Source organism: Mastacembelus armatus, chromosome 20 (assembly GCF_900324485.2).
Source record: "Mastacembelus armatus chromosome 20, fMasArm1.2, whole genome shotgun sequence".
Lineage (NCBI taxonomy): Eukaryota > Metazoa > Chordata > Actinopteri > Synbranchiformes > Mastacembelidae > Mastacembelus > Mastacembelus armatus.
This window is the reverse complement of record NC_046652.1, coordinates 19,666,691-19,689,804: the sequence shown is the minus strand read 5'-3', so window position 1 is coordinate 19,689,804 and position 23,114 is coordinate 19,666,691. Positions and strand designations below refer to the sequence as shown.

At 42.7% G+C, this 23,114-nt stretch overlaps 1 protein-coding gene across 1 annotated transcript; it reads left to right on the top strand.

Annotated features, from left to right (window-relative positions):
- Window positions 1-514: 514 nt before the first annotated feature.
- LOC113121862 (NACHT, LRR and PYD domains-containing protein 12-like) lies at window positions 515-19,852 on the top strand. Its single transcript, XM_026292715.1, has 13 exons — window positions 515-587; window positions 769-891; window positions 4,593-4,697; window positions 4,862-5,060; window positions 5,211-5,330; window positions 10,086-10,279; window positions 10,382-12,158; window positions 12,703-12,876; window positions 14,452-14,628; window positions 15,078-15,251; window positions 16,468-16,641; window positions 16,896-17,069; window positions 17,371-19,852. The coding sequence occupies exons 2-13, from the start codon at window positions 846-848 to the stop codon at window positions 17,378-17,380; spliced, it is 3,324 nt and encodes a 1,107-aa protein (XP_026148500.1). The 5' UTR covers window positions 515-587; window positions 769-845; the 3' UTR covers window positions 17,381-19,852.
- The last annotated feature ends 3,262 nt before the right edge of the window (window positions 19,853-23,114 follow it).

Genomic DNA, 23,114 nt, shown 5'->3' with positions numbered 1-23,114 from the left:
ACTGATGTAAATTCAGAGAGATCTATGGGAGAGAAGCAGTCTAAACATAACTGAGGTCCTACAGATGATTCAAGAGCTACTGTAGTAGAAGATTCATTTATTGCAGGTATTGGAAGCATCTGCTGAGTTTTATCTCTAATAGTTGTGATTTTATTTGTAAAGAAACTCATAAAGTCATCACTGCTGAGAGCTAAGGGAACACTGGGCTCAACAGAGCTGTGACTTTTTGTCAGCCTGGCTACAGTGCTGAAAAGAAACCTGGGATTGTTCTTATTTATTTTTGATTTGGACTCAAAAACATTTTAATTCTCCCTGTTCAAGCTGAGAGAAGCTCATGAACACGTCATGTTAAAGTGTGTGTGTTTGTGTGATCGCTAACACGCAGACGCACTCAGGGTCATGTGACTTCCTATAAATGTGGCGCAGCAGAAAATGTTGAGTCCGTGAGTTCAGATTCCACTTGTTGGTACCTGGACCCTCAGAGTCCCAGCTGCTGGGACCATGTCCTGGCCTTTGTTGTGTAGTGGGCTTGGGGTCCTGGTTGGACTGGTCTTTCTGCAAATACACTAAAAGGATTGGAGTGTAATGTGAGTACTAACTAACAATATATATCACAGTTTATTTGCTGTGTACTTCAAAGTGTACTGCAAATACACTAAAAAGCAGGCTAGAAGTATATAAGTAGTACCTGTAAGTTCAGTACCCAGTAGAGCTGCAGTACAACATTAAACCCAGATCAGAGGGGGTAGTGTACTCATGTGTGTATAGTGGTACTGCTGTAACCACAGAGTCATGTGACTTCCTGTGGCGCAGCAGGAAGTGTTCAGTGGGTGAGCTCAGACTCCATGTTGAGAGCAGACAGCAGGAGGAGGAAAAGTGAAGCTGAGGCAGGTGAGTGTTAATCCAACATTATTATGATCTGACTGTTGGAGGCTCACACTCACTTTTCTCTCTGTGGACTGTGGAGGGAAGAACCTGGGTCCACACAAAGCCGCTGAAACTAAAGGAGGGAACAACAGGCCGTGACTTCCTGTGGACACAAAGTCCTGATCCGCTGAAGAACCCACATTAAAGCTGCAGCTGAGCCCAGAACAGAGGCCCAGCTTTAAAGACAGTTGTTGTGCTGCCTGCTCTGAGTCCACTGGACTCTGGCTTCATGTCCGTGTGGCGGGACTTCCTGTTTTCTGTTTTGTTACTGCGTCACTTGAATGGCCTGGTTCAGAAACGTTGAAACTTCCTGTCTGTGAGCATTTGTGGATTCAGGGCTCCATAAACAGTCGATTGATCAGTGATTGATGTGAAATCAATAAAACCATGTTTGTGTTTGCAGAGGTCAGTACCACAGACAGAGACTTTGGGCAGTAACAGGCTGTTTCCTCCTGTTACCACGTGTGTTTGATGGAAACGGGGGTTTTCAGTGAATCACGCGGGACGAAGCAGCCTGACGTCAGCCCTTCAAAGTAAAGGACGCCTCTATTTTTAAAAGTCTTTAAAATATTGAGGGGTGTCAGAAATGCTTTGAGGCTTTTATTGTGAAGGAGCTGGTAAACGTGACTCAGGTTTTTCTATCCAGCTGATTGTGTCAGGATCGAACCGTAGCTGCTGATACAGTGTTGATATGAAAACCAAATATGACCAAGTCTGTGCTGTTGTTGTTGTCGATGCTTTTCTTTAGGGGTCTGTGTGTTTGTGGGTCTGACAGCCAACTGTTGGACCATAGGGTCCATCAGCAGCATCAACAGAAACTACAACTGCTCCAGCTCCCTGAGTTCACAGTGGACCAGTGTCAGTGTTCAGGTTTAGGTCCATGGAAGTCCAGACCTTCCTGAGGGTTTCAGAGTTTCTGGAGACGACAGCTCTGGGACCTTTCTGAGAAAAGTGCGTCAGAAACAACAAGTTCCTCTTATAGTTGCTGTTTCTCTTATGTTGTTCTGGTTCTCTGGTCTGTATAAAAGCCACAGTCCTGACCCTCTAAAAGGCCCCGTGCAGGACTGATATTAGTCTCCTCCCCCACTATTCAAACAGAATGAGGGTTGAGGTGACAGGACACTGTTACTGCGGTGGACTGGTTTTTCACGTTGGACTCCCCCATAAGCATCAGGCCTCTGGGAACAGGGTCCCAGCAGCTGTGTAACCTGCCCACAGGAAGTGGGGCAGTTTGCTGCCTTTTTTCAGTTTAGTGTCAATAAAAAAGCATCAGCAGCTTGTTCTAATGTGTGTGGACGCAGGGCTGGAGCCCCACAGAGCTGGGGACTTTAATGAGGCTGTTTCTGGTCCTGGTACAGGACCGAATCACCCTCTGTGGGTGGAGATGAAACCAGCCCACCTCACTGTTTTTCTGCTGCTTGATAAATGACCCTACCACCTCCTGTAGTGCTGGACTGGGCTGCTCGTGTGGTTAATGGGCGTCCGGGTCCAGGAGAAGATCAGCTCCCTGTCCAGCCCAGAGACAGACCAGGTCTCAGAATCTAAGTCAGGTCAAAGTCCAGAGGCAGAGACAGGCAGCTGAGGAAACAGGTTTAAATATGTGTTTCAGCCGTTTTCCAGATGTTCGGAAGAGGATCCTTTAAAAAGACCTGAATTCCAGCAGCAGGTGTTGGTCAGTGGCCTGTGTGTGTCTTACACAGCTGTCCAGGTGTGTGTGGTTCAGAAAGGCTCCTTCTCTCTGGTCCTAAATGTTCGGCTAATACTCAGTGTGGGAGTAGTGCTGCCGTGAAGGGACCAGGATCAGGCTGGGAGGACTCAGACCGGCCCACGCAAAGCTCCCAACCCAGTGGACTATGCAGGAGCTGGTGGTCAACTGGTTCTGGTTTCCAGTGGGTGTGTGACAGAAACAGCTGCAAACCAAACACTGAAAAGACGTTTAGTCGAGTGTGGTATTAGTGCAGGGGAGTAGACTTCACCTTTACCTTGGATGTACTTATCAGAGATACACAGAACAAATATACCCAAGAATACTTGGACTACACTGACAAGTACACAGAGAAATATAAGTATATGCAGCCTGGACTTTAGTTTGACTGACGGAAACTTGGCGAATCAATAAAGAATCGGGCCAATAGGCAGAATCAATACTGGTCCTGGTCTCAGTTCCCATCCCTACTTATACACAACATTTAGGTATTTGTCTTGTAGTATTAGGTGGAGTACTTTAGAGTAAATAGTCACATTGTGTGTGTTGCTGTGTTGGATTTAATTCATGTTGTCCACTTGTTGGTACCTGGACCCTCAGAGTACCAGCTGCTGGGACCATGTCCTGGCCTCTGTTGTGTAGTGGGCTTGGGGTCCTGGTTGGACTGGTCTGTCTGCAAAGACACTAAAAGGATTGGAGTGTAATGTGAGTACTAACTAACAGTATATATCACAGTTTATTTGCTGTGTACTTCAAAGTGTACTGCAAATACACTAAAAAGCAGACTAGAAGTATATAAGTAGTACCTGTACACAGACAGAGACCAGAGTGTCCAGGATCCAGCTGTCTGTGTGTGAAGAGGGACTGGTCCAGACCTGATCCTGTGACCTTCAGTCCTGAACTCAGACCCTGAGACTGTTTGTCAGTGAGTCAGCGACTGTTTCTTCCTTTTTTACAGCCACAGTTTGATTGTGATTGTGCTTGTTTGTTAAAGAGCTGCTGACAGTTGCAGATCCATCTCAGCCAGCTCAGAATAAAACCCATTGTCCAGTGTGTATTCAGGGAAATACTGGCCCCATCAGGGCCCTGGATTCAGGTCCACACATGTTCCACATACATGTGGTTCCACATACATGTGCATATGTATAGGGGCTCTAAGAACAGAGCCAGAGTCTGAGCCAAAGTCCCAGTTTCTTCTGTTTGAAGGGACATATTTCTAGTTAGTTTCAAAAAGTGAAGCAAAAAGATGCAAAACAACAACAAAGAAATGAACAATGAGCATAAAACGACACCAAATGCCTTGAGATTCAGTCAGTGGGACAGGAAACAAAGAACCACAGCTGTTGTTTCTTCTTTGGACTGAAATATGATGGAACAGTTTCATTTGCCATCAGTGGATCGACTGATGTTTCTGCTGTGATCTGTAGTTTTCCTGAGTTGAAGTCCCTCCAGCTGCAGCTCCAGATGTTCTGGCTCCATCTAGTGGCTGAAACAAACAACAACACTTGGTCAGGCTGAAACTCTGAGCTCAGACATTTTCCACCTGACAGAGCTGAGAGGAGATCTGGCCACGATTCAAATCATCAGGACTCAGTGAATTTCCAACCAAATATGTCCTGATGACACAGGAGACTTTTCAGACCAAAGTCTTTCATATGTTCTGAAGGAAACACTGATGTTCCTGTAGGATCATGTTTAAGATCAACTGAGAGCAGCTGCTGAAAATTGTTCAGGGAGCTGCTGACAGACACACAGCAGGGAGGGACATTTCAAAATAAAAGTCTGCTCCAGATTCACTGACACTTATTGGACAATTACTTTAATGAGGACTGGGATAGTCCTATGATAGTCCAGAGACATGTTCAACACTGAGACCACCAGGCCTCTGGAGGGACCATTTCCACTGGGAGAGACTGTGAGAACTTCCTGTGATGTTGTTGACTTCCTGTTTGTGTTGCAGAGCGTCCACTCACTGCCACATGTGAAGAAGAGCAAAGTGTGAAGTCAGACTCCATTTTAAAGTCCACAGAGAAGAAGAAGGAGGAAACAGGAAGTGGGAAGCAGGGTGAGTGTTAATATGACACCTGCACATATTGATCCATGTCATTGATGAATGTTGGGATTGAGTCTGGTTTAGACTTGTGTTTCCTGACGTCACAGTCACACTGTGTCTCTGGGATGGTTCCATCAAACTAATGTCCAATCAATAAGAAGCTGCTGCCGTTACAGGGGGACAGCTGACCGGGTTTGTTCCTCTGGTCTCCAGGGTCCCTGGTTTCCCTCTCAGACCACAGAAGATGAGTCTTTGTTGGGGGGAAGAGGAGGACAGACCAGGGTCTCTAGGATTCAGCTGTCTGTCCATGAAGAGTGACCGGTCAATAGTTCATCCTCCAGCCTTCAGTCCTGAACCTGGACCCCCAGACTCAGGGTAAGAGACAGTTTCTAGTGTAAACTGAGCTGAAGATGAGTCCATGGTCCAAATGTCTCTGTCAGTCCATGGACATGTGGAGTGGACACAGTTCACTACTCAACATGTATGGACATTTACATCCAGCACATTAACTGTTTGTGTTTGCAGAGGGGGGTACCCCAGAAAGAGACCAGGGTCTGCAGGATCCAGCTGTCTGTCCATGAAGAGTGACCGGTCAATAGTTCATCCTCCAGCCTTCAGTCCTGAACCTGGACCCCCAGACTCAGGGTAAGAGACAGTTTCTAGTATCAACTGAGCTGAAGATGAGTCAATGGTCCAAATGTCTCTGTCAGTCCATGGACATGTGGAGTGGACACAGTTCACTACTCAACATGTATGGACCTTTATATCCAGCACATTAACTGTCTGTGGTCTGGAAGACAAAATCCTGATCCACTAACATCAGGTGTCCTTTCCTGTGATTCATTAAACAAACCAAAACAATGCAGTGCTGTGGTGCAGGAGACCCGTTGGCTTCCCTTTGAGCTGCACTCTATGGTTGAGAGGAGATATCCAACTTTAAATATATATAGAATATATCAAATTTAGGCTGTGGGCAGAAAATGGACTTTTGTGCTGGAGGATCAGATATTTAGTCCGAAAAAACCTGTTTCCTGGAAACATTTCAGGCCGACTGACACCAATCAACATATTTGTGGTTGGAGTTTCTAAGAGGCCGTGTCAGTAGTTAGTGTAGTCCCCGACAGAAACAACAGACCGAAGCTCTTCATCTGCATTTAAATGCAGTCGTCAGAAGGAATTCACAGCTTCCAGGTGGAAAACCATCTCCGTGGTAACGGTCCCTCCCCCTGCACACCTCTGTTGACTGGTTGGTTTTTTCACTGCAGTTCACAGCGAGTGAGAAAGGACGTGAACATCCAGTCTAGAGCGTCAGCTCCAGCTGCAGAGCTAACGTGGTCAGTTCTTAGTATTATTAAATGTCTCTGCATCACTTTGACTCTACGCAGCCAAAGCAGGTCCACAAAGGATGGAATATGAGACCCAGCTCAATACTGTGCAGCACAGTAGTTCACTGAGCCAACCAGTCCCAATGAACACAGCTGCTTTTTGGATGCAAACACATGTGCAGCGTTAATGTTAATGCGTAAGATTGTGGCACCAATGAGGAACAGCCCATTAAAGAAACAGAGCTGTGCTTTATGCTCTGCTCTCTGATCAGGGTTTAGGTTTGGTGTCTCTGTTTGTCGGCCGCTTTTCTGACTGATTATTAAACTCATAAAGCCTAACACGGTCTGGGCCGGAACAGACTCCACCATCTGGCCCTTCTGTCAGTGAACATAGATGGTCTCAGTAGTATTGATTCTGAATTGATCAATGATCAGTTGATGTTGAAGGAAGCCCAGTTTGAATCAGCCTGTTATCACAGTCCAACCTGTTTCTAGATTCCCCTCTAGAGCTTTGTTGTATCAGCATTAACACAGTGTCATTCATTGTTTATTGTGCAGGGCTAAGGATTTACTTTGTCTGTGCAGCACCTGCATCTGCTACCATGGAAATACTTTCTGTGTCTCCATGTGCCACATCAGATTCCTCCCCCTCCTCCAACGATGCAGGCAAAGTTCTGCTTTCAAGTCTAACAACACGACTGAGAGTAGATATTATTTTATTGATGAGCTGAGCTATTGTTCAATTCTAATATCTGATCTTATCTAGCATGTTGATTCTGTGGCCTATTTATTCAGTCGCTCTGTTGGACTCTGCCTGCAGACTTTAAAAAAAGCTGGAGATGCTCATTATTTGTGGAGACACAATTGAACCAGATTCATCACCTGCTCCCAGTAGACCCCCCCCCCCCATTTCCTACACACACACACACACCTGTGCCAAACTGTAAAAATGTTGATCTTCCTGAATGTGAATGACCAATATATTTTCATCACACACACAGGAAGTGTCAAAAAGTTGCACAACACAACAGGCATCAATCAACTTAAGATCCAAGCTCAGCATCCATAAAGCAGTCCTAGCACAGCTGACACAAATGTAAAACAAACAAATAACAAACTAACAAAATATGAAGGACAAACACAAAGAGGTTAAATCAAATCAAACTCCTTCAGCCGTCCACACATTTCAACAGCTTTGTTGTTTTCAACATGTTCCAGAGAACTGTACCAAAGGTTCTCCTCATTCCTCCAGTGGTTAAAACAGGGTTTCAGTTTCAGATATCTGCATTTATGAAGAACAAATTTATGCAGCAATAAAAGATTGTTTATAACGAAATCACCTTTTTATCTTCCAGATAAATTCCAAATTTCACCAAATTCAGAGGCTTAAATCTTCTCCCCTGAATCCAGCTCTGTACATCTCTCCTAAAGGAAGATACAAACTCACAATGAAAGAACAGATGATTGAGATCTTCAGTTCCACAGAAGGAACATTGATTCACCTCCAAATTAAATTTCATTGGTTGGATATATTTCATTTAAACTTTAAAGTGAATCTCTTTAATCTTGGGGGAAAGAGGAAAAGATGGAATTTTTCCTTATTTTCTTAATTTCACAGGATCAAAATCTTTAACAACATCTCTTCTCTTGACACATTTGGACATATAATATGGAATAAACAGCTATGAAGAAATCTGTTAGTGCACGTCTCATTACAAAACTCTGCTCCTTCAGTGCAGAGCTTTCTCAAGCTGGGAGTAACATTAGAATATAATATGTCTTCCCTTACCACTGTAGAAGAAAATCTATTCCACCCATGAATCCAAAACCTTCATACCTCATCTTCATAAGTCTTAACCACATCATCCTGTCTAATATGATGACACTTATTTCTCCAGATGAAATTAAAGTTGACACTGTTAATTCTTTTGATCATCTTTGTCGATATCGGTAAAGTAAACGCAGGGTAAATAAGTCTGGACAAACTGTCCATGTTGGATAATAAAGTTCTACCAAATATGGTCATGTCTCTGTAGCCACCTGTTTAAATCACTTTGCAGTTCTCAATATTGTCACCTATAGTTTTAGTCTCAGGTGTCAGTTTATTTTTGGTGATATTAACCCCCAGATATCTGACTTCTGTCTTTATGCTTATTAAAATTCAATAGATTGTATTACTAAAGGAACCTGCTCCACATCCTTCAGGAACACGGTTGTATCATCAAGCTGACCGATTCTTATTTGTCTTCCACTCATGTTTCAGCCTTCAATGCTGCTAGATTTGATCAGAACAGACAACATCTCAGCCACCATCATAAATAACAAAGGGGAGCTACCACAACCCTGACGTGTCCCTCTTTTAATGTCAAATCCTGAACAGGTGCCCTGACCTAAGGCTGCTGAGCTGTTGGTTCCCCCATACAGCATTCCTATGGACTTAATACATTTCTCACCAAGTCCAGACCTTTGTAAAGTTTTCAACATAAAGAGTGCTCTACTGAACCGAATGCTTTATAGAAGTCTACAAATAAAATGAACCCATTAAGTTTAAACATATGATTATAATCTACTAAGTCTAGTACCGACCTAATATTATTATGGACTGACCGACCCTTCAGAAAACCAGATTGTGTCTCACTAATTACAGAAGCCAACCCTTTGTTTAATCTCATTGCTATGGTCCCAGAGAGAACTTTAGAATCTGTGTTTAGCAGTGTTATAGGGCGTAAGTTATCTAACTTCTTCTGTCCCTGCCAACTTTAGGGATCAAAGTAATGAGTCCTTGTTTCATACTCGTCATTAACTCTTTCTGGTCGACACCTTCTTTTATAGCATTGAAGACCAGGTTTCTTAGGTCTTTCCAAAAGAATTGGTAGAAACTGGTTGTGGGGCCATCTGTCCCTGGAGATTTACTAAGAGCCATTTTTGAGATAACCCCATCCAGTTCCTCAATTTGAAAATCTTGTTCACATAATTCCTTGAATGAACTTTCAATACAAGAACCTCTCTATCAAAGAACCCATCCTCCTCAGCATTAGAACAGTTAGAAGAGTATAATTTAGAACAGAAGGATGAAACCTCATTCATTCCCATTAATCATCAAACTAGTAATTGCTTTTCTTTGTTGTCTGCTCTTTTCCAAATTACAAAAGTATGAGGAGTTTTTTCCCCCTGCTTCGATCTATTTAGTGTGAGATCTAACAAACCCCCCACGAGCACGATTTAGGTATAACTGGTCTAACTTACCCTGTAGTATTTTCATAAGTCTCTCTCTGTCTTCACTGTTTAAGTCTGACTAATTGAATTATCATTAAATTTCCAATGACTTTTATTTTTCCTGTTTGTCTCCTCTGTGGACTCTAGAGCCAAGTCTATGAAGGAATGATCCGATAAGGTGCATTATGTATTTTGGTATCTGAGACAATGTTCAAGATGCTATTAGTCCCTAACCAGTAGTCAGTTCTAGATTTACTTTCTCCGTTAGGTTTGAACCAAGAATATTTCTTAATACCCACATTTCGACTTCTCCACACATCCCTTAGATTATTGTCTGTCATAAAGTATTCAATAATTTCGTTTGCCTTGGATTTGCCTAATTTGGGGGGCCACCTATCCACCAGATAATCTGGAGCCATGTTCCAGTCCCCACCCACTAAGATCTGCTCAAATCAGAGATGACCTTTGAGACCTTTCTATTCATGTCTGGTTTGGGGCTTTATTGTTGTTGTAGCCATAGACATTTGTGATTATGAAAAACAAACCCTCCACTTTCAACACTGCTGTCAGCCAGTGGCCTTCCTCATCAGACCTATACGTTACACACTCACCTGGACATTTGTTGAAACATATTGCTGATGTTGAGCTGCAAACCTTTGCAAACTGACAAACTCAGTGTTGAATGTTGATCAGATTCCAAACTTCATTATCAGCCAGTTCAGCTGTGGAGGAAAACTGATTTAAAGCCAGCTGGGAGACAGCTGGGAGTTTCCAGCTTCTGTCCAGTCCAACAATAAGAAAGTTTCCTCACTCAACATGTCTCCACCTCAACTAATCCCAGTTTGCTTCATGTCCACAGGGACAGGACCAGGACTCAGGTCTCTGAGGAGCAGCGGCTGTCCAGCTGTGCTTTGTGTCAGGACGTTCTGAAGGATCCAGTCTCTACCAGCTGTGGACACCGGTTCTGCAGACGGTGCATCACCTCATACAGGGACCAGTCTGGTTCACCAGGAGACTGTCCCTGTCCCCAGTGTGGAGAAAGATCCAGAACCAGTAGGACCCACTGATTGTTCTACATTTGAGTTGGTCCTTCACAGTCGAGATTCTGTGTCACACAAATGTCTGTTTGATTGGACCCTTTTTCTTGTCTTCCAGTGGACTCTGGTCTGCAGGAGGTTTTAGATCAACATAAGACCAGTCTGAGGACCAGATGTGAACGTGTGACTGAAGGACCTGATCCAACAGGAAGTGGAACCCTCCTCAACAGGATCTACACTGAGCTCTACATCACAGAGGGACTGAGTGAAGAGGTTAATACCCAACATGAGGTCAGGCAGCTGGAGACCACTTCCAAGATGGAGACCCTCCATGACACTCCAATCAAGTGCCACGAGATCTTTAAAGCCTCCCCTGACCAGCAGAGACCCATCAGAGTGGTTCTGACCAACGGCGTCGCTGGTGTTGGAAAAACCTTCTCAGTGCAGAGGTTCAGTCTGGACTGGGCAGAGGGCTCAGAAAACCAAGACGTCAGTCTGCTGGTCCTGCTTTCGTTCAGGGAGATGAACCTGATCAAAGATGAGCAGATCAGTCTTCTCAGGCTGCTCCATGTTTTCCATCCAACATTACAGAAGGTCACAGCAGAGCAGCTGGCTGTCTGTAAAGTTCTGTTCATCTTTGACGGCCTGGATGAAAGCAGACTTTCACTGGATTTCAACAACAGCAAGGTGGTGTCTGATGTCACACAGGAGGCCTCGGTAAGCGAGCTGCTGACAAACCTCATCCAGGGGAATCTGCTTCCCTCAGCTCTGGTCTGGATAACTTCCCGACCCGCGGCGGCCAATCGGATCCCTCCTACGTGTGTGGACAGGCTGACAGAAGTCCGAGGCTTCACCGACGCCCAGAAGGATGAGTACTTCAGGAGGAGGTCCAGGGACGAAGAGCTGTCCCACAGAATCATCTCACACATCAAGGCATCCAGGAGCCTACACATCATGTGTCAAATCCCAGTCTTCTGCTGGATCACTGTTACAGTTCTGGAGCACATGTTGACCACAGAGCAGAGAGGAGAGCTGCCCAAGACCCTGACTGACCTGTACTCACACTTCCTGCTGGTTCAGACAAACAGGAAGAAGCACAAGTACCATGAGGGACATGAGACGAGTCCACGGCAGCAGATGGAGGCTGACAGGGAAGTTCTTCTGAAGCTGGGGAGGCTGGCGTTTGAACATCTGGAGGAAGGAAACATCATGTTCTACCAAGAAGACCTGGAGCAGTGTGGTCTGGATGTCCCAGAGGCCTCGGTGTACTCAGGAGTCTGTACAGAGATCTTCAAAAGAGAGAGTGTGATCTTCCAGAAATCGGTCTACTGCTTTGTTCATCTGAGTGTTCAGGAGTTTCTGGCTGCAGTCTACATGGTCCACTGTTACTCAAACAGGGAGTCACAGGTCATGAATAAGTTCTTAAAACAAACCCTAGATAACTTCCTGTTCGTAGCAATGGAGAAATCCCTGGACAGTAAAAGTGGCCACCTGGACCTGTTTGTTCGCTTCCTTCATGGCCTCTGTCTGGAGTCTAACCAGAGAGTCTTAGGAGACCTGCTGGGTCAGACAGAGACCAGTCCAGAAACCATCCAGAGAGCCATCAACAACCTGAAGAAGATGAACAGAGATGATATCTCTCCTGACAGAAGCATCAACATCTTCCACTGTCTGATGGAGCTGAACGACCACTCAGTCCATCAGGAGATCCAAAAGTTCCTGAAGTCAGGGACCAGATCAGAAAAGAGACTCTCTGAGATCCAGTGCTCAGCTCTGGCCTACATGCTGCAGATGTCAGAGGAGGTTCTGGATGAGTTGGACCTGAAGAAGTACAACACATCAATCCACGGACGACGGACACTGATACCAGCTGTGAGGAACTGCAGAAAGGCTAAGTAAGTCCAGATGTGATCATCACCATAATGTTCGTCTTGTTTATTGTGAGAATGACAGCAGCTGGATTTTGTCCCAGATGTTCTTGAGCTGTTCCAAATGGTGTCAGTCCAAAAGCTGCAGATGTTCCTGTTGTGTTTTTCTCTCTGTCCAGTGAATGAACACAGTTCTTCTTTTTCTTTCCAATGGTTTTTCCATGGGACACATTTTTCTTCTGTTTCTCTTCACACACTGATGTTTTTCTGCCACATGTGGACAAATGTCCAACATTGGAATAAACAGGGACAGGCCTGTTGTGGAAGTTCCAAAGGAACTGAGTTTTCTCTGCTTCCTGTCCAAGATGAAAGCAGAACAAAGATGAAGCGTGTGCAGTGTGACAGAGAGTGAGAAGAATTCTTATTTCATGTCCAACCCACTGAGAGAAGATCAGCTGAACCACTGATGTGAAGACACAACAGGACATGTCCCTGTTTGACATCAAGTGATTCAACTCAATATATTGTCTCTGTCATAATAACAGCTTTTCTAATATATGTGTCCTCACAGACTTTCTAGATGTGAACTCTCAGAGACTCACTGTGAAGTCGTGGCCTCAGCTCTGAAGTCCAACCCCTCCCATCTGACAGAACTGGACCTGAGTCACAACGACCTGCAGGATCGAGGAGTGCAGCAGCTGTGTGGTGGACTGCAGAGTCCACACTGTAGACTGGAGACTCTGAGGTCAGTTGACTGACTGTTCCTATTGTAGATCTTAGATGTTGAATCCACAACTAAAGCTCCTGTGAATGTTGGTTGTTCCATCCAGTGTTTTCATTGTTCTTCTATTCTCAGCAGACTAAGAATGATTCCTTCAGTTTCACTTCATTTCACTGAGCTGTCTTCAATAATGTGTGTTCACTCATATTGAATAGTCATATTAATAATGATGTGTTTCTTTCTATAGAAGCTTTGAAGAACAGAGTGTCCCAAAAATGTCATCTGTCAGGAAGTTGTTCTGAATCCTTTGTGTTTCTAAACAAACTGTGGAAACAGTCCAAAGCTGAAACTGTTTCAACTGAAACTGTCCAGTGTTTGTCCAAGTTTGGATCCCAACAATATGTCAACATTGGACCAGACTAATATCTGACCTGATCCTCCTGAGAGCCAGAAGGACAAAGGTTGGAATATTTCCATTTTGGAATAGAAGTGAAGACTTTGGGCCGTGAGAAACAAAGTCCTCTTTCTTTTTGGGGAAGAACACGTCCCTGTAGTGGACATTGGGTCTTGCTTTGTCCCAAAAACCACACAATAAGCATCAGTTTGCTGACGATAATGTTGGATTTTCTCTGCATTTCTATCTGATTTTTCTCACTTGATGAAACTCAGAGAAAACATATGACACAGTCAGTTGTCAACAATCTATGAATGGGATTCCAAAGCTTGTGTTTAGTGGCCAATGACACAGTGGGGATCAGTCCCAACACAAGGACATGATCTGGTCTGTGCATTGGGACTGGGCCATTAGAAAGCAGTTGTCAGCCTGTTGTCATTGCCAAGGCCTCAAATCCTGATGCTGTGTGAAGAAGCTTTGAGTAGTTTTTGTTCCTGAACTGAAGCCAGCAGCTTTTGGTCCTGACACTGTCCACCCAGTTTGTTCCCTGATCCAAATCTCATTGTGAAGAACAAATCCACAGTGTCTCTATAAAGTTGATCCCATAGAAATGAAAGCACATGTGGAGCACAGAGACACACAGATGAAATCATGTGTCCAGGTGGTTGAGCTGTGTTTAGTGTCTGAGCTGCTGCTGCTGCTGCTGCTGCTTTACCTCTGTGCTGTGCTGAGGCTGCAGCCAATAAAGCCAGAGAAGAAGATGCAGAGAGGGAAGAGACAGGAGACAGGAGAGCCTGGGGGAGCTTCCTTGGCTCAGATAGAATAAGGAGGAACAATTCAATGCATTGTTTTGCTGCACTTTGGAACTGGGTCAACAAACTTTAAGCAGGAAACTTTAAAGCTGCACAGTGACAGTATGAGCCATCAACTAGATTGATTCTGCTGTTGGCTGGAAAGCAGCTTCTCTTCCCATGTGCTGACAATAATATCATGATATAGTCAGACTATTATTACTATTATTCTGACTGTTCTCATATTATTCTTCTCATTATTATCATTCTACATTTCCCTTCAGGGATTAATCAAGTTGATCTCATCTCATTATTCTAATGAAAAGAAGAAGAATTGTCATCATCATCATCACCATCCTCATTGTCATCAACATCAGTGTCACATTGGATCTCCTTCTTTGCTTCTTTATTCAGGTTGGAGAACTGCAGGTTGTCAGAGACCAGCTGTGGTTATCTGGTCTCAGCTCTGAAGTCCAACCCCTCCCATCTGAGACACCTGTACGTGGGCTACAACCGGGACCTGCAGGATCGAGGAGTGCAGCAGCTGTGTGGTGGACTGCAGAGTCCAGACTGTAGACTGGAGACTCTGAGGTCAGACCCCATGTTTAGGTTGTGTGCTGAGATGAATGTGATGTGAAAGTTGTGCTGACACTAAACTGCAGACATGAGGCTGATATTAGACTGATCCACACTGAGGATCTTCATGGGAAAGGCTGTTTTCCCTCTCAGAGAAATGTGGCTGCACAACATGAGTTTGTATAGATGGAGCCACAGGTGGAGCTGGCAGAGTTTCAGAGCTGAAGTCACTCCGTCTTTATTGAAGCAGCAGCATGTTGGCATTCATATTAATGGCAGCTCTTTGTCCCTTTTTGGATGGGACTGCTTTGAACCTACATCCTGTTGGCTTCAGCTGTTTGGAGTTTCCACTTTCTAAACTTCTACTTTCTAAACCTTCTTCAGCTCTGAACACATTCTGAAACATTCAACACTTTCAAGAGGAACTTTGGTTTCTAACGTCACATCTTTGCTTCTTTACTCAGGTTGAAGGACTGCAGTTTGTCAGAGACCAGCTGTGGTTATCTGGTCTCAGCTCTGAAGTCCAACCCCTCCCATCTGAGAGAACTGGACCTGAGTGGGAACAACCTGCAGGATCCAGGAGTGCAGCAGCTGTGTCGTGTACTGCAGAGTCCAGACTGTAGACTGGAGACTCTGAGGTCAGTTCACTGACTGTTTGTTCCTATTGTAGATCTTTAGTGTTGAATTATTGTTTGAACTCAGTGTTTGCACAGACATAACTTCTATTGAAGTTGATTTTCTTTTCCTGTCTTTGGATTTTTCTGAGGCTAAATTCAGTCTTTAGTCCCAAATGACTGAGTCTCACAGAAAGTTGGTCTCATTGTGTCTAAAGAGTCACATGTGTCAGCAGAAAATCCTCTGGACTAATATTTGTTGGAAATGGATCCAGTTTCTTTGATGCAGTAGAAATATTTCTTTGATCATTGATATTGATGGTTGAGAACACACACAGACAGGTGTGTTTCCATCACTTCAGAGGACATTCCATTGACTTCCATTGATTTCCTGGAGACAAAGCCAAACCAGAAGCACTACTTGGTGAACCCTAAGCACAAGCTGAACCTCAACTTCCAGACAGCTTCTTCCACACAGAAATCCAAACGGGTCCTGGACTAGATTATTGGCCCCTTTTTAGATGTTGCCATTGGATTTGGAGCAGGTGGTTCACCTTGGACTCACCTGTTGGGAGTCCCAGTTAGTGCAGCCTAATAATCCCTCATTCAGTCAGTTGAAATGGACAAAGTCCTGTGAGGACCCTCTGGTCCCAACATGTAAGAAATAGTAGATCAGTTGACAGAAAAAGCATTACCTTGATCCATGTTGCTATTGGACCTTGATCTGTTGTCCAGTGGCCTCGGGCTCCACAGAACCCGACTCTATGGAAACTTTAGTGCCAAAGAGGAACAGTGTGTCAGTTGTGTGGAAATATTTTGGCTTTAAAGAAAGAAGATGCTGCGTGGCGTCAAAACCTGCCTTGCTACTGTTGCTGCCTCATGGGCCAAGACTAGCAAGGCTAAAAGGCCGAGCACCACTGTGTCAAATGAACCAATCCCACCCAACATGACCAGATGTTGGAAAGTTTAACTCCATATGAATCAAATTGAAAACATCACATGGAAATTCCTGTTTCTCACAACGACTTTGAATTAAAGTCTGAGATTTTTCATCTTTCTGCACTTTCTTCTTCATGTTAATGTGACATCAATTCACACCTCAGCTAATTTCATCATAACAGCCTGGATGAACCAGTTTCTATTGACACTTGTGTTGTATTTATAATATTGTGTTGTTCTATTCATTGTTCATGTTTGTTCAATAAGAAAAGAGGAAGTTAGTCTTTGCTTCTTTATTCAGGTTGGAGAGCTGCAGGTTGTCAGAGACCAGCTGTGGTTATCTGGTCTCAGCTCTGAAGTCCAACCCCTCCCATCTGAGAAAACTGGACCTGAGTGACAACAACCTGCAGGATCCAGGAGTGCAGCAGCTGTGTGGTGGACTGCAGAGTCCAGACTGTAGACTGGAGACTCTGAGGTCAGACCCCATGTTTAGGTTGTGTGCTGAGATGAAGCAGCAGCATGTTGGCATTCATATTAATGACAGCTCTTTGTCCCTTTTTGGATGGGACTGCTTTGAACCTGCATCCTGTTGGCTTCAGCTGTTTGGAGTTTCCACTTTCTAAACTTCTACTTTCTAAACCTTCTTCAGCTCTGAACACATTCTGAAACATTCAACACTTTCAAGAGGAACTTTGGTTTCTAACGTCACATCTTTGCTTCTTTATTCAGGTTGGAGAACTGCAGGTTGTCAGAGACCAGCTGTGGTTATCTGGTCTCAGCTCTGAAGTCCAACCCCTCCCATCTGAGAGAACTGGACCTGAGAGGAAACGACCTGCAGTATCGAGATGTGCAGCAGCTGTGGGTTCTTGTCCAGAGTCCAGACTGTAGCCTGCAGACTCTGAGGTCAGTAGAGGGCTGGAGTCAGTCCATGGTGCTTTCAGCAGGATTGGACTTAACCCAGTCAGTATCAAAGCAAAGATCCAGGATTTCCTGTAAAGCTCCAACCTTCTCAGTGAAGCTGTGAGAGGAGAACAGGGACAGGCTTCAGGATTGGACAGAAAGACAGAGAGAGAGACAACAGTCAGCCAATCAGATCAGCCAGAAGCTTGTTGTGATCATGTGTTTGAGTTGATGTGAAGACGACTGTTGCTGATGAAGTGAGTCTCTGTGACCTCTGGTTTCTGACCTCTGCTTCTCTCTGTAGCTGGAAGTGATGGTCTTCATAAAGCTGGACCACCTATACCTGGACCTGAGTCTAAAGCAGAAATCTGGGACTAACCTTTAGTTGCTCACCACAACTGTTGTTGCTACAAATCCTGTTCATGTTGTTCTGATTGTAATGTAAAGATGATGATTTTAACCTTTGACCCTTTTGAGGCTGAGATTAAAACTAGGAGGGGCTAGAAACTTAGATCAGACCAGATTATTGATGAGATGGGGCTGGGTTTAGGACTAGAGGGGACTAGATTTAGGACCACAGGGGATCAGGGCTCTGAGTCAAACAATGAGTTAAAGTTAAACAAAGACCAAAGTGAAATTTTCCTTCTGGGCCCTGAACTAAAGAGAGAAATGATAAGTAGTAAAATGAGAAATCTGAGTCCAGCAGTAAAACAGGGGTCTCCAGTCTGGGTGTTATTCTAGACTGATTGAAGTTTGGTCTCATAGAAAGAAAAGCAGTCAAACAGCTTTTTATCATCTTAGAAATGTCAGCAGAGTGTTTCCCTTTTTATCTCAACATGACACAGAAAAACTCATCCAGCATTTATGACATTTTTAATACATTTGATTCTCTTTGCATTTTATTCTCCATTTAATTTTACATTTAGTACATTTGTCTTGTTTGATGACTGATTCTTCACTATTAACAACTGATCACATGCTTATTATCTGCTGGTGATTATAGATACACATTTATGATATTTTGTGTAATGAGCTGATCTTTGGTTGATAAGCATCTTATCCTCTGGACATTTATCTATTTCATGTTTTATGCTGTTTCTTGTATTTTGGATTTTTGTGTCAGCCTTGAACATTTCCAGTCCTCCTCTGTCCCTATTTCATGTGGAGTCCAGCAGGGCTCAGTTCTTGGGGCTCTGCTGTTTTCACTGTATCAGCTTCCCCTTGGCTCCATTCTTAGAAAGCATAAATGTGTCTTCCATTGCTTTGCCGATGACGTTCAGATATATTTCCTGGTGAAGCAGAAGAATGCCTGCCCCATTAATTCTGAGTGTTTGGAGGAAGTAAGAGCATGGATGGCTCCTAACTTCAAACAAGACAGAGGTCATTGTGTTTGGTCCAGTGGATCCTCCCCTGTTGACCTGGGCCCTTTGACACTGTCTAAACCCATTGTCACAAACCTGGGCTATAAAGTGGACAGTGATCTTAAATTGGACAGGCAGAGACAATTGTCCAAGGCTAAACCCTTCCAGTCCAAACCAGACTTTGAGACAGTAATCCACACCTTTATTACAACTCGGCTGGATTACTGTAACTCACTTTACATCGGTGTCTCCCACTCATCCCTGTCTCGTCTCCAGCTGGTACAAAATGCTGCTGCACATCTTTTAACCGGAACAAGAAAGAGAGAGCACATGCTTCCTGTTTTAGCTTCACTGCACTGGCTGCCTGTCCATTTAAAATCCTTTTATTAGTTCTTAAATCTCTAAGTGGTCTTGTCCTGCCCTACCTCACTGAGATCCTGCTCACCTACTCCCCATCCTGGTCTCTCAGGTCAGCTGACCAGCTGCTCCTGGACATGCCAGGGACACGGAAGAGGCTCAGAGGGGATAGGGCTTTTGCGGTTGTGGACTCGAAACCATGGAACCCGCTACCTTTGCAGATTAGACAGGACTCTTCACTGTCCATTTTTAAATCTCGGCTTGAAACCACCTTTTTACTTTGGTTTTTAACCCAGTGTGAGACGTCGATTTTATTTCATTTCTTTTAAATGTTCTGTTGCTTTTATTGTTTCATGTACTTTTTAATTTGTCTTCTTGTTTTTAATTATCCTGATGTTAAACACTTTGCTCAGTATTTGCTGTTTGTTAAAGCTTTTGTTAATAAAGTTGGTTTGGCTTTGACTGATGGTCCTAAACATTATGACCACCTGCCTGAATATATTGTTAGTAACTTGTAGGTGATGCCAAACCAGCTGTGACCCACAGAGACCTGGACTCAGTAAGGTCTCTGAAGGCCCCTGTGGGTGTCTGTAAATGGTCACAATGATTTGGTTCCTCAGCTAAAACCATTTTTATACTTTGTTGTTCTCATCAGTCAAATCTGGAGAAATAAGTTGGAACATTCAAATCAAAGTGGACTGAGATCTGGCTTTGGCGAAGAAAAGCTACTCAGGCCCAGTTTAGAGGTCAGACCCGGTTTCTCCAGAATCCGGACACAGCAAAGCCTCAAGAGGATCAGTGCAAATAACTAATAATCATTTCTTGATTGATTACTAATTGATTGATTGATGACTGATTCCTCACTATTGACTATTGATGAGCTGCTTATTATCTGCTGGCTGATTGTAGATACCCACTTATGATATTGATCAGCTGCAGATGTATCGATTGATCGATTGGCTCTGACCTGGTTTTCAGATGACAGATGTCATGATGTGCATTTATTGATATTTGATTAAATTCTGCTCGTCATTTCTGATCTTCATTAAATTCTTGCTAATTCCCAAAGTCGGTTGTTCTGCCTGCTTCATTTTGTCCATCAGTCTTCAATATGTCCTTGTTTCCTTCCCTTGAGTCCTAGTTCCTCCAGCTGCAGGACCAGATGTTTCCAAATGGCAGCTGGTTATAAAGTTCCCCTGAAGTTTGATGAAACCAGGTCATACGAGTGTTGGAAAATGAAGTTAATAAGAACAGTTTGGTTTCCATGGCCGACTACATAATTGATATGAGCAGCGATACAATCGATGAAAAAGTAGAATATGACGCTTCCTGACGCTGTGCTGCCTTTAAATCTACTGGACACTGCTGGAATACCAAATACTATCTGGAGAACCAAAGCAGGGACAGGGACTATGTTGTGTTGTCATTTCCCAGTGTTTGGAATTTAAGTGCTGCCATCTGCTGGAGAAGCTTTTCCAATAAAGACAGTGTGTCCCAACAGGTTATGGGCCCAGAGCGTCGCTGAAAAGCAGCTGTTGTGGATTCACAACGGAAGATAAACTGTTTATTGACAAGCTGAGCGGACCAGAGAACTGGGTAACGTGGAAATTCCACACAGAAAACCACACAAACCAGTGGGAGAAATACAGCTGGTTCATCCTTAGGTCTGGGGCCCCATGCAGACTGAATCCATAGGTGGAGCGAAGGGTTTGGTCACTTTTGTTGATGTCTACTCCAGATGCTGCAAGGTATATGTCCTTCATGAAACAAGTGAAGTTCTTGAGAATACGTTCTCAAATGAATGTGGAGGAACTGAGAACTGATAATGGTGGGGAATACTCATCCAAAGAGTTTCAAGAATACCTGAAATCTCAAGGTGTCCACCATGAGAGGACTGCACCTCATGCACCTCAGCAACATGGTGCAGCAGAAAGGAAGAACAGAACATTGACTGAAGCAGCAGGGAGAATGTTGTCACATTTTTAAAAACATTTTTAAATTTCATTTATTTCAAACATTCAAATTTAAAAAACAGCAGTAATGACATATGTTGACGATCAGAACAAACAGTAAGCACAGCACTAATGTATATTCTTGTGCATTACATGTTTGAAATGGAGTAGGAAGAAGTACACACTTATCTAGTCCTACCCTGTTCCCTATACCCACAATCTCCATCTTCACATATCCATACTCATTATCAGTTCATTAATACATGCCATATACTTTAACTATTTGTGCCATACGCAAAAGTTTTAGACAATAATTATATAATAGCACCAATAGACAATCAATTTAATATGATACCAGTGCCGATTACTCATAATACACTGGAATTAGACTGTCCCCTCTTCAATCCTGTACCTTGTAAAAATAATGTCTTTATATTTCTTTTTAAACTGTTTTATGTTTGAACATTGTTTTAATTCCTGACTCAATCTGTCCCACAGTTTTACTCCACCGACAGATATACAAAAACTTTTCTTAGTCGTACGAATGTTATGAGGCTTTAGATTTAAGTTGGAACCCCCCTCTCTTTCTGAGAACAATTTCTGAATTCCTCCTGGTAGCAGATTATTTCTTGCTTTGTACATGATTATTGAGGGTTTATTTTCCACAAGGTCAGAGACTTTTAACATTTTAGACTGTAGGAATAGTGGGTTGGTATGATCACGAAGTCCGACATTATGAACAATTCTCATGGCTCTTTTTTGAGCTTTTATATGTGTTTCCCCAATTCTCGGCACAGTAATTTAAGTAGGGTAAGATCACTGAACAATAAACAATAAGAAGTGACTTCCAGTTGAAGATGTGTTTTACCTTCGCCAAAATAGAAATGCTTTTAGACAATTTGCTTTGGACATATTTTATGTGAGATTTCCAGCAAATTCTGTCATCAGTTATCACGCCCAGGAATTTAGTTTCATAGACTCTTTCTATATTGACACGTCTATCTGTACCAGAACTTGCCCATTGGTTTTACAGTTACCAAATACCATAAATTACATCTTCTCTAGATTTAAAGATCATGTTTGTGTCAAACCACTTCTTTATTTTACTGATTTCTAGAGTGATCAGATCCAAAAGTTGCTGTAAATTCTCACCAGAAGCCAAAATGTTAGTATTGACAGCAAACAACACAAATTTCAATAACGCAGATACCTTACATATATCATTAATATATAGAATAAATAATTTTGGACCCAATAGTGACCCCTGGTGGACACCACACTCAATATTCACACATTCAGACTGGTACTCTCCCATCTGTTAACTAAATAATTCCTGACTCAGTTTAGTCCAATTTGTGAAGTTGTGTTTATCACCAGATTTGTACAACGGTGTGACTTTTGCTATTTTCATTTTATTTGGAAATTGTGCAGTTTGGAATGACAAGTTAAAGATGCGAGCTAATGGTTTTGAAATCCCCTCAATCACCCATTTTACAATCTTCATATCTACACCATCACAATCAGTGGATGTTTTGTTTTTGTATTTATTGACAATTTCTATAATTTTCTTTTCTTCTACTGTTTTGAGAAACATTGAACTAATATTCCTTTCTATAAGGTTAACCTTTATGTTTGCAGATGAGCCGGTATCACAGATATTTTTTGTTAAAGTAGGTCCAACATTTACAAAAATCAATTAAACTTATCAACTACATCTTCCTTTTTATTAATAATCTTATCATTTTCAATAAAATATTGAGGGCAATTAACCCATTTCTAATTAAGCCATTTAATATCTTCCATGTACTTTTCATATTGTCTTTGTTATCTTCTAATATTTTACTATAATATTCCTTCTTGCAGCTTCTCATAATATTAATTAACCTATTTTTATATGCCTTATATTTATCTTGTGCTTTATTTTATAAATTCTCTGTATAAAGTATTTTTCTTTTTACAGAGAATTGTGTAGTCCCTTAGTTATCCACAGCTTATATGTATATTCCTTATTTCTATCATATTGTTTTATTGGACAGTTTTTATCATATAACAATTTAAATATTCTTAGAAATTCAATCTATGCTTTATCTGTATAGTTTTCTTTATATATTGATCCCCAATCATAAACCATCAGGTCTTCTTGTAAAGCCGTCATACAGTCTTCAGTCCTGACCCTTCTATATATTGATTTATTTTCACAGCTAGCTGGTTTGTGATGACAGTGATAAACTATAAATACTGGCAAGAGGCCACTGATATCATTTATCAATAATCCACTAAAAATATTATTATCTATATCATTTGTGAATATATTATCAATTACTGTCGCTCCTTTGGGTGTGATCCGACTAGGTCTAGTGATGTTGGGATATAAACTA

Bases quoted from the DNA above. Each gene is read 5' to 3' on its own strand.
- LOC113121862 (XM_026292715.1), top strand. From the start codon at position 846: ATGTTGAGAGCAGACAGCAGGAGGAGGAAAAGTGAAGCTGAGGCAG. The intron at 12,877-14,451 runs GTCAGTTGACTG...TTCTTTATTCAG, and splicing joins TGTAGACTGGAGACTCTGAG to GTTGGAGAACTGCAGGTTGT. The intron at 14,629-15,077 runs GTCAGACCCCAT...TTCTTTACTCAG, and splicing joins TGTAGACTGGAGACTCTGAG to GTTGAAGGACTGCAGTTTGT.